At 47.7% G+C, this 11,826-nt stretch overlaps 1 protein-coding gene across 1 annotated transcript; it reads right to left on the reverse strand.

Annotated features, from left to right (window-relative positions):
* Window positions 1–542: 542 nt before the first annotated feature.
* CXCR1 (chemokine (C-X-C motif) receptor 1) lies at window positions 543–4,686 on the reverse strand. The gene is made up of 2 exons (XM_011964575.1): window positions 4,599–4,686; window positions 543–2,932 (listed from the first exon to the last, which is right to left on the reverse strand). Exon 2 carries the CDS (start codon window positions 2,897–2,899, stop codon window positions 1,844–1,846), a length of 1,056 nt encoding a protein of 351 aa, XP_011819965.1. The 5' UTR covers window positions 2,900–2,932; window positions 4,599–4,686; the 3' UTR covers window positions 543–1,843.
* Between the last annotated feature and the right edge of the window lie 7,140 nt (window positions 4,687–11,826).

Consider the following 11,826-nt stretch of genomic DNA (forward strand, 5'->3'; position numbering starts at 1 on the left):
ACACTCTCAGTTTTGCTTAAGCTAGTTTGACTTCTGTTTCTATCATTTGCTATCAGAAGAGCCCTGACATCGTCAGCCCTCACTTGGGACATCTTTACACAGATAAATATCTAATGAAGCTAAACCACAAAGGCAAACTTAATAAGTGGACAGCGGGAGGCTGAAAGGGGAGAGGACAGACAAGAGGAGCTTTGAGCAGATGGTGTGCAAATGAGCTGTGGTTGGCTGGGAGCAGTGGCTCGCACCTGTAATCCCAGCACTTTGGGAGGCCGAGGCGGGTGGATCATGAGGTCAGGAGATCGAGACCATTCTGGCTAACACGGTGAAACCCCATCTCTACTAAAAATTAGCCGGGCATGTTGGTGGGCACCTGTAGTCCCAGCTACTCGGGAGGCTGAGGCAGGAGAATGGTGTGAACCCGGGAGGCGGAGCTTGCAGTGAGCCAAGATAGTGCCACTGCGCTCCAGCTTGGGCGACAGAGCGAGACTCCGTCTCAAAAAAAAAAAAAAAAAATGAGCTGTGGTCTTTTCAACATGCGTTCATTCCTGTGATCATTATTTATTGAGCATTTAACAGGCTCCAGGCACCAAGGACATAGAGTGAATAAACTGACAGGACCCTGTCTCCAAGGAGGGAAAACAGACTAGGAAAAAACTGCAACTCACGGAAAGCATTTTGGGAGGGAGAGGCAAGCTCACATAGTTTGAGGAGGCCAGGCAAGGCCTAACCCAGAAGATGATGCTCACCTCAGGGTGAAGCTGAGACTCCCTGGAGGAGCATTTCCTTTTACTTGTGGACGAAGGGATCCTCCTCCGCCTGGAGTATGGGCATGAACAGGAGTTTCTGTGCCTCAAGAGACTGTTCTAGCAGGAGTTAAAGCCCCAGGGAATGTTGCCTTTCAACCCAGAGAAGTGCCTTCTTAGGAGGTGCTGCCCCCATTCTACTGCAGGAACAGTCAACAATGCCGCACACACCCTTGACTCTGTCACACCCAAGATACTTCCACAGGGACAAGCATGGAACAGACACTTTATTAGGAACATCTGCCTGCCCAGTGGACTGGTGGCTGTGCATGGCTTTCTGGGGATGCTGATGCTCCGTGCCAGCCTGGAAGCTGCAGGAGGGAAGGGCTAAGGGCTGCTTGTCTCGGTCCACCTGGGGCTCAGCAGGTGGCCAGCACATGTGTGTGCAATGTTGGGCATGGGGGTAAAGGGGGTTCTTGTGGCATGGATCTGGCATCCAAACCCTCTTCCTCTTTGTTCACCCAACACCCCCAAGGGGAACATGTGTTTCCAGCTCCTCACAAAGCCACCTGGTGGGTTGATGTTTTGGCAGTGCCTGCCTCAATGTCTCCAGCCGACACTGTAACAAACCTAAGCTCTGACCACTCCCGGAGCTCAGATCACAGCACACAGAGCCACCAGCCTGGGGACTCAAAACTTAACACTCAGAGTTGAAGAGATGCTCCTGAGAGGGTCAACGAGAGCATCCAACCCTTATGAGGACATAGCTTCAGCCCTAGTCTTTCATCTAATGTCAGATTCGGGGCTCAGATGTGACTATGCTAATTAGCCAGTTAGGGGTTAAAGATGTGACGTTCAACAGGAATGATGGTGCTTCCTTTCCATGGAGCCGCAAAGGCTGGTCCTTGGAGGTACCTCAGCAGCTCCTCAGAAGGTGGGTATGGTCCCTGAAGACAACAGTTCCTAACTTCCCCACACCCTATAGCGTCCCCCCAAAACCCAGATAGTGCCTGTCCAGAGCCAGACCACCTTCCACACACAACCTCAGAGTGTTGGTTATTCTTTCCTTATGAGAAGAGATATTCCTTCATCGATGGTTTTCAGAGGTTGGAAGAGACATTGACAGAGGAAGAAGTGTAGGAGGTAACATGATGACGTGCCAAGAATTCCTTGCTGACCAGGCCATGTGTGGCCAGGATCTTGAGGAATCCATGGCGAAAATTTTGACCGATGAAGGCGTAGATGATGGGGTTGAGGCAACTATGGAGAAATCCCAGAATCTCGGTGGCATCCAGGGCCCGGCCAATGTCACTGCGGCGCTCACAGCTCTCCTTGATCAGGTGGGTCCTCATGAGGGTGTCTGCAAGCAGGACCAAGTTGTAGGGCAGCCAGCAGAGCAGGAAGATGAGGACGACAGCAAAGATGACCTTCATGGCCCGGTGCTTCTGCCCTATGTGGGCCTTAAACAGCGTATGCAGGGTGAATCCATAGCAGAACAGCATGATCAGCAGCGGCAAGATGAAGCCAAAGGTGTGAGGCAGGATCCGCAACACCATCCGCCATTTTGCTGTGTTATTTCCCAGGACCTCATAGCAAACTGGACTGGAGTTGTCTGGATGATAAGCCTGGCGGAAAAGGAAGAAGGGCAGGGACAGAATCACAGACAGTCCCCAGCAGCTGAGACAAACAAATTTGACTGAGTGACGCTTCTGGATCAGTGTGCGTGTGGCATGGACAATGGCCAGGTAACGGTCCACACTGATGCAGGCCAGTAGCAGGATGCCACTGTAGAAGTTGACTTCCTTCAGAAGTGAGACCACCTTGCATAGGAGTGTGCCAAAAATCCAGCCATTCACCTTGGAGGCGGCCCAGATGGGCAAGGTCAGGGCAAAGAGTAGGTCGGCCATGGCCAGGTTCAGCAGGTAGACATCAGTGACGGAGCGGCCGACCCTGCTGTGTAAGATGACCAGCATCACGAGAGAATTTCCCAGCAGGCTCAGCAGGAACACTAGGGCATAGGTGACAATCACAACATACTTGTTGAGTGACTCAGTCTCTAGCCTACAGGGGCTATAATCTTCATCCATAGGTGGCATGCCAGTGAAATTTAGATCACAGTCATCATCCCACATCTGTGGATCTATAGCATTCGACATGTTCTCTTCAGTTTCAGCAATGGTTTGATCTAGCTGGAAGGTTAGAAGGAAGGAAATGTGATTTAGTAGCTTGGATTCAAGGCATTGCCGTAAAGGATGAGAGAGCAGTTACTGGGATATCCTTTGCTTCCCTGTTTTTCTGGCAACGACAGCCCCCCTTCCTCCTTTGCCTCCGACCTGGGGTTCTTTGGAGGTTGGCTTCCCAGTGTTCTCCACCTTCCACAATTCCAAGGCCTGGCCTGAGTATGGGGTAATATGGGGAATATGGGGAAAATGCCTTAGCCCTAGCTCAACCTACAACTTCCTCCTCTCAGCCTATGTCTCTACCTCTGTCCCTCTTTAGCCTTCTCCATCCTCAGCTGTGTCTGTGCATTCAGATGTGGGAACCAGGTTGGTCTTAGACATTCAGGGAAGGGCCAGCATTAAGCAAAATGCAAGAAGGCAAACCTGTTTCCAGGTGGCCCCTTCTACTATTTCCTTTCCTATATTCTCCCTGATTCTTGTTTTCCCTCCTTAAAATCCACTGGGGGAAGCAAGTGATAACAACACGTTGCATTAAACTGTATATTTTAAGCCTTGTCTTTAAATGAGCAGCATACATTTTGTTCCTCTGTCTAAAGGAGTTTTAAGTATTTGAGAAGACAAAGTCTCCTTCTTGGTCCCTGAAACCCTTCACCCCTGACAAAATTCACAAAATTGTTCAAGAGTTTTCAAATGTATTTCCTATTGTGAAATATTTTGCTGAAATAAGATCTTGCCAGAAGCCCAGTATGTGAAACAGATAAAAGCTAAGCCACTGTGGGGCAGAGTGTGCTAACCTCCCAACCCAGATGGCCCCTAAAGAGCCCCTTGAAGCTCCAGGGCTCTCCAGAGAACCGTCTGAAAACCTTTGGCAAGTCACCTAGGTTGGTTGGAAAGTCACCTAGCGTCCAGTCTTCATTCTATCCTGAGTCTACTATTAATAAGTCTCATGTGTAATCCCAGCACTTTGGGAGGCCGAGGTAGGTGGATCATAAAGTCAGGAGTTCGAGACCAGCCTGACCAACATGATGAAACCCCGTCTCCACTAAAAATACAAAAAAAAATTAGCTGGGTGTGGTATCTTGCACCTGTAATCCCAACTACTCAGGAGGCTGAGGCAGGAGAATCACTTGAACCTGGGAGATGGAGGTTGCAGTGAGCCAAGATCGTGCCATTACACTATAGCCTGGGCAACAGAGCGAGACTCCGTCTCAAAAAAATAAGTAAATAAATAAGTCTCATGACCTTCAATGGAGTCTCGTATCCCTATAGATTTCAGTCTTCTCATCTGCAAATCGAAGAAGACAGAGTCGTCCACTTCTCATTTGCTGCCAGGCCTGAGGGTGTATGATGAGTCCACTGAGATCCACACATTTTAGTATGTTCCCTCCCTACCAGTATTTGCATCTTCACCAAAGGCAAAGTCTTAAGGTGAAGCAATAAACACCAAATTGGGGAATTCTCAGCCTCTTTCCACAAAAGGGTGAGGTATAAAAAGAGAGGACAAGGAGGCTGTCCTCCTCACCTGCTACCTCTATGTATGAGTGGTGGTCGCAAGAGAGGAAGCGGGCAGCAGAAATCCCCAGCTCCCACAGAAATGAACACATTTTCCAAAATAAAGTCAAGCCGAGCAGCCCTACCCCACAGAAAGTCCTAGCAAGCGGAGGCGACTTCCTACCTGAGGCACCAGCCAGGTGTGTCCAAAGGTAGGAGCTGCAGTCAGAGATCAGAGTGACTTAACAGCTAGAGGGCCCTTGATGAATAAAGGAAAATAAGGAAACCACGTCAGACGACACCTCCCTTCTGAGCCCCACCCATGTCTACATTTGGGGAAGAACAGTTTAAGTCAAGGGATCGCAGACTCATGATTAGACTGCCAGGGTCCATATGACCAAGCAGGGGTCCCAGGTGTGAAGCTGGGGTTGAGGATCCATTATCTGAGTTCTCCACTTTATGGATGATCGTTTTTATTCTTTTCCTTTTCTTGGATTTATTTCCATTTGTTTATTCCTAAATTCCCTGGTAGATCACCTGTAGAAGCTTGCAACTTGCCTGACAAGAAGAAAGGGGGAAGGATTTGACTTACAGCAGAGACTCCAGAAGGAGTCCCCTGTAGGAGGGACTTGAGGGCAATTCGATGGGAAAGAGCAGGAGGACTGCACTTGAGTTGTGTTTGAACAGCAGGCCCTCAATCTTTATTTATTTTGCAGCCTTCTTTGAGGTGGCCTGGTGGGGATTTGAAGGGAACACGAACCCTCCTTTGCCGCCAGCCACTCTTTTGCACAACCACTGACAATGACCAGTTGATTGAAATGGCTCTGAGGCTGAGGGCATAGGCCACTCCCAGAGGCTGGCTGGTTCGCAGAGAGACCACAGAGCTGGGGCAGTCCACGAATGGAAGAGCTGGGGTCAAGGTCACTGCTGCCCCTATCTCAGTAATGGAGAACAGGGTCTCTGGAACCCACCTTAGCTGCCTCCAGCAGCTAATAGCTGTCCTCTAGCTTGAGTCTTCTGGCACCTTCGTCACTTCTCCATATAACATGAACCCAACTGTGAGGCATTTGCAAGTCACCCCTCTTCTAGCTTGGGAGCCATGAGACAGCAAGAACCCTCTTCGGTTCATTTTTATGTTCTCTTTCAGGGAATATAGTAGGTGCTCAATCAATGGTTGTAGAATAAATGAAGAGAGACATTGCGCCTGTGATTCATGGACCATACGTCACCACCACGACTCAGCGTCTATTGCTTTTGGCTACACACTAAAGTCACTGGTATGCCTGATAGTTTCACTTCCATACAGCCCAGCTGGTCTGCCTGGCATTGCTTCTTCCCAACCTTCCTCTAATGTTTGGAGCTAGTGCCAGTCTGTGCAAATATAAATCCTGCCCTACCACAAATGCCAAATTTATCATGCCATGGATTCCTACAGCTCTGCACTGGAAAGACAATTTTTCTTTTTTTTTTTTTTTTTTGAGACGGAGTCTTGCTCTGTCTCCCAGGTTGGAGTTCAATGACGGGATCTCGGCTCACTGCAAGCTCCGTCTTCCAGGTTCACGCCATTCTCCTGCCTCAGCCTCCCAAGTAACTGGAACTACAGGCGCCCGCCACCACGCCTGGCTAATTTTTTTGTATTTTTAGTAGAAATGGGGTTTCACCGTGTTAGCCAGGATGGTCTCGATCTCCTGACCTCATGATCCGCCCGCCTTGGCCTCCCAAAGTGCTGGGATTACAGGTGTGAGCCACTGCACCTGGCCCATTTTTTCCTTTTTTAAGAGACAGGCTCTCACTTTGTTGCCGAGGCTGAGTGCAGTGGTGTAATCATAGCTCGGTATAACCTCAAATGCCTGGACTCAAGTAATCCTCCTACCTCAAACTCCTGAATAGCTGGGGCTAACAGCAAGAGCCACTACATCTGGCTTTCTTTTTTTATATATTTTATTTTTATTTTTATTATTTATTTATTTATTTGTAGAGAAAGGGTCCTGATATACTGCCCAGGCTTATCTTGAACTCCTAGCCTCTAGTGATCCTCCCGCCTTTGCCTCCCAAAGCACTAGGATTACAGGCATAAGCCACCATGCCCAGGCGGCAAGCCTATTTTAAGCTAAGTCGTGCTCTCCTCCTGGGCTCTTTTATCATTCATAAATGGTAACAGGAAGTGCAAGGAGACAATAGCCACTCACGCTTTGCTTTTACTGATGTTGGACTATTGTGCTCTGATGCCTAGACTAGAAAGGAGTCAAAGATGGGGTAGTCCCAGGAGGTGGGAGACTCCCTCTATTAATCATCTAGGGTAAAAGCAGCCCCGAGGGCAGAAAATAGTCACTGGGGACACAGGAGAAAAAAGACGGGGGCCTGGATTGCAAAACACCTGCCTATTATGACCCTGAGGCCAGGAGAAGGATAGTTTTTGCCACAAGGGGGCAGCAGTCGCTGGACAGGGAATCCCCTGCGAGACACCCCCTTGAGAAAGAACAGGGCCAGCCAAGAGCAGGTATATTTAATACCCGGTGTGAAGTTCTTCTTGGTGTATAATTCCCTTCTGCTTTTCCTAAACCCTCAGTAAGTCGGTTCACCATTCCAGTGTATTTCAAGGAATCACTGAGGGGTTAGGGAAAGGTCTGGTCTCCTGGAGCCGGAGGAGTGAAGGGGAAGCAGCCCTGCTGCATGAGTGTGGTGGGGGCAACAGCGATGCGGGTTTCTCCAGGAGAAGTTGCATCTGGAGGACAAGGGTGGAAACCTTTCACTTCGCAGTAGGATGAGCATTTTACTGAAGGAGGGAGAAAGCACATATAGATGAGTTTAGAATAAAATTTTACCCACTTTAAAATGCTCCAGCGAGTCAGCCCACCCGAACTATCTTCTATACCTCACTTCCCACTTATAACTGTGCCCTCTTAAAATGGCCTAGAATGCTCCTGCTGAGAAAACATTTTTCCATTCCATATAGAACTCCCAATGCCACAAAGAAAGCTGTGACAGGTGCAGCCCAAATGCCAGTCAACTGGCAAAATGTGACATCTCTTTGGGTGACATCTTCTTACCACTCTGTTTCAAACATGGTGGCTTCTACACAGACCATATGAACAGCACAATAGGGCTGTAAGAACATCTGTTTTGTCCCTGAATCAGCCTTATGTCAGCTTAAGCATCTCTTCTCATTCCTCCAGAAGAATCCACTTGGATCTGGGATCAAAGTGGAGGAAAAGGGTAGAAGGAGGTTTCTCCTCTCTCTCCAGTGACATCCTCATAACTACAGCAACAGGCTCAGGGAGTAAGTCTGTGACCTGAGATGATCCGGTCAGAGCAAAGGTCAGATGTTTGCTCAACGAATGCAGAAAAGCAAGTATATAGTCTTGTTGCAGACAGCAGCCATTTTGCTACCATAAATGGCAAAAACAGTCCAAGGAAGAAACCAACACACAGAAGAAGGCACAGCTGAGAGAATCAGAGAAACAGACCCGGAGTCCTGAACAAATCATGCCCAGAGGCCATCTTCTCTCTGTACTTTGTTCAGTTCCAAAAGCCAATAAATTCTCTTTATTGTTAAGACCAGTTCAGGTTGACTTTTCTGTTACTAGCAACCAAAACATGCCCAACTGTGAGAATTCTGGAAACCAAACATGGTCTAGGATGAGAGGAGCAGGAAGTAGTGTCAGTGAGACACTGGGTCCTGGCTGCAGTGGTAAAGATACAGGGGCATTGACAGACATGTGACCTGGCCAGGCGCAGACCTCCCAGCCCTGATCTCCAACCTCCAGAGGAAGCCAGAGAAGGACCTTGAAAAATGAGCATATTTGTTTCCTGCAATCTCTGTTTTAAAAATTAAATTAAAAAATTGTTTCCTGCAATCTCAATTTAAAAAAAAAAAATAACAAATAAATAGGCCAGGCATGGTGGCTCATGCCTGTAATCCCAACACTTTGGGAGGCCAAGGTGGGAGGATTGCTTGAGTTCAGGAGTTCAAGACCAACCTGGGCAACACAGCAAGACCTCATCTCTCTAAAAATAAAAAGTAAAAGTAAAAATTAGCTGGGCATGGTGGTGAGTGCCTGTAGTCCCAGCTATTAGGGAGGGTGAGGCAGGAGGATCACTTGAGCTGGAGAGATCAAGGCTAAGTGAGCTATGATTACAGCACTGCACTCCAGCCTGGGTGATGAAGTGAGATCCTGTCTCTAAATAAATAAATAAAGTCAGCCTGGGCATCATAGTGACACCCCATCTCTACAAAAATGTTTTAATTATCTGGATATAGTGGCACACACCTATAGTCCCAGCTACATGGAAAGCTGAGGCAAGAGGATTGCTTGAGCCCAGGAGCTCAAGGCTGCAGTGAGCTGTGATCACTCCACTGCACTCCAGCCTGGGAGACAGAGTGATATACTGTCCCGAAAGAAAGAAAATTTAAAAAAAGAAAGTGAGCATCTGAACACTCATCTGAATGAAACCCTCTGGAATGGATTCAGAAAATTCTCATGAATGACCCAGAATTCCCTGCTTTGGAGCCAGACAGAGCAGGATGGAAATACTGGCTCTTCTTTACCAGTTCGTGATCTTGATGGTGATAGGAAAGCATTTTTATATTCTATGCCGAACACCCAGTGCCACGAAGAAAGCTGTGACAGGTGCAGCCTGAATGCCAGTCAACTGGCAAAATGTGGCATCTCTTAACGTTTATCAAAATCTCCTTATCTATAAAAAATAGGGATAATAATACTCACCTCTCCAAGGTGTTATGATGATGGAAGGCTTGAGCACCAAACCAGCTGGTACAAATCCTAACTCTGTCCCTGGCTAGATGTATGCTCTTGGGCAGCTTAGATGCTCACTCTGTGCCTCAGTTTTCTCACCTGTAAAAGGATAATAAAAGTAGGACCTAGTTTGTAGGATTGGCATCAGGATCAATTAGTTAATACGTGTAAAGTGGTTGGCACAGTGTCTGGCAGACAATAAGTGTTAAGTCACTTTTAGTTCATCCTGGTCTGGCTGGCTCCAAAGCAGGGAATTCTGGGTCCCTCATGAGGATTTCTGAATCCATTCCGGAGGCTTTCCTTCAAACGAGGGCTCAGATGCCCACTTTCCTTTATTTTTGTTTCTTTCAGGACAGGACCTCACTCTGTCTCCCAGGCCGGAGTACAGTGGAGTGATCATAGCTCACTGCAGCCTTGAACTCCCGGGCTCAAGCGATCCTCTTGCCGCAGCCTCCCGTGTAGCTGGGACTATAGGTGTGTGCCACTACACCTAGATAATTAAAACACTTTTTTAGAGATGAGGATCTTGCTATGTTGCCCAGGCTCTTATGATCACTTTATTTATTTATTTAGTACACAACCCCCTGTGGTCCTGTTGGGGGACTGTGTATCAAACACACCCAAAAATGCAGAACCTTTGACCCTGAAATTCCACTAAAAGAGGGAAGGGAGGAAGGGAGGGAGAGAGAGGGAGGGAGGGAGGAAGGAGGGAGGGGGAGAGGGAGGAAGGAAGGAAGGAAGGAAGGAAGGAAGGAAGGAAGGAAGGAAGGAAGTTTATCACAGGGTTGTTTATAATAATAAAACGGCAATAATTTCAATGTTCTTCAAAAAAGTTTATACAAATTACATTGGATTTATAAAATGAAACACTATGCTTCTATTTAAAATAATGTACAGCTATAATTAATGCTATGGAAAAAATGTTTGTAATAGGATGCCAAGTGGCAATAAAGATTAACAAGCAGAATGTACAGTATAACATTTTGTGTCAAATACATATATGTATATGCACAGGGAAAACATGGGAAATGTAGTCAAATGTTAGCAGGGGTTATCTTTGGGGACTGTAGATATTTGGGATTGTAGCTATTTGCTTCCTTGCTTACGTCTTTCGATGTTGCCCAATCTTTAAAATGAGCATTACTTTTGCAATCAGAAAAAAACAAAACAAGACAATACACACCAGGCGCAGTGGTTCACGCCTGTAATCCCAACACTTCAGGAGGCCAAGGCAGGTGGGTTGCTTGAGATCAGTAGTTCGAGACCAGCCTGGCCAACATGGTGAAACCCCGTCTCCACCAAAAATAAAAAAAATTAGCCGGGCATGGTGGCATGTGCCTATAATCCCAGCTACTCGGGAGGCTGAGGCAGGAGAATCACTTGAGCCCAGGAGGCGGAGGTGAGCTGAGATTGGACCTTTGCACTCCAGCCTGGGTGGCAGAGCAGGACTCGGTCTCAAAAAATAAAAGAAAAAAATACATATTTAGCCGTTTTCATAAAAATCAGTAAATAAATACCACTGCGGCAGTCTTTTCTGTCCCCTCACTCCAATTTGCCTGCACAGCTCCATTTGTGAGCAGATGCCCAGGACTCTGAGCTTCCACCCCACTGGGTTCCTCCCTCCTCAGCCCTGAAACCTACAGGCTTTTTTGCCTCTGGGCTCCCACACCACTTAGTTCTCCACCGCTGCTGTTTTCTCAGACTGTTTCATGCTTATTTTTAGGAGTCTTTGTCTCCCACTGGAGTATCAGTAGGCAGGACTCGGGCACCAAGCCTGGCACGTGGTCATGATTCATAAAGCTCCCCTGCCTTCTCCCTTGGCCCCTCCTGAAGGCAAGAACTGTAAAGGATTCTAGTTTGCATCCCTGGTGCCCAGCAAAGTGTGTGACACAAGGAGGGGTGTGTGACCTCTGCAGCTGCCTGGGACCTGGGCTTAGAAAAGCCCCAACTTAGGGTCTGATATTCTACAGTCACTGTCTTATAAATCTTAATAATTTTATCTTGGAATGTGTGTTTTACAAGTGAAGTCAGCCAGGCACAGTGACTCATGGCTGTAATCCCAGCACTTTGGGAGGTCAAGACTAGAGGATCGCTTGAGTTCAGGAGTTTGAAATCTGCCTGGGCAACATAGCGAGATCCCCATCTCTACCAAAAAAAAAAAAATTTTTTTTTAGGCCGGGCGTGGTGGCTCACGCCTGCAATCTCTGCACTTTGGGAAGCCAAGGCAGGTGGATCACGAGGTCAGAAGTTCGAGACCAGCCTGGCCAACATAGTGAAACCCTGTCTCTACTAAAAATACAAAAACTAGCCGGGCATGGTGGCACACATCTGTAATCCCAGCTACGCAGGAGGCTGAGGCAGGAGAATCGTTTGAACCTGGGAGGCAGAGTTTGCAGTGAGCCGAGATCATGCCACTGCACTCCAGCTTGGGCGACAGAGTGAGACTTCCTCTCAAAAAAAAAAAAAAATTGTTTTGTAACTACAAATTAGGAAAAAAACATGTGAAGTCCACTGGATCATGCACAGGTACTGGGAGCCTCAGCTCACATGCTGTCCTACCTTTGTTGCCTTGAGGGATGAGGTCTCAGCTACCCACTCCCCAGCCGCTAGACCACCACAGTCCTCACCCCCTGGAGGTGACCTTGGTGCAGCCAC

The sequence above is a fragment of the Mandrillus leucophaeus genome, unplaced genomic scaffold (genome assembly GCF_000951045.1).
Source record: "Mandrillus leucophaeus isolate KB7577 unplaced genomic scaffold, Mleu.le_1.0 Scaffold70, whole genome shotgun sequence".
In the NCBI taxonomy this organism is placed as follows: domain Eukaryota; kingdom Metazoa; phylum Chordata; class Mammalia; order Primates; family Cercopithecidae; genus Mandrillus; species Mandrillus leucophaeus.

What these genes read in the sequence shown, in the direction of transcription:
- CXCR1 (XM_011964575.1), bottom strand. Translation starts at nt 2,899, where the DNA reads ATGTCGAATGCTATAGATCCACAGATGTGGGATGATGACTGTGATCTA.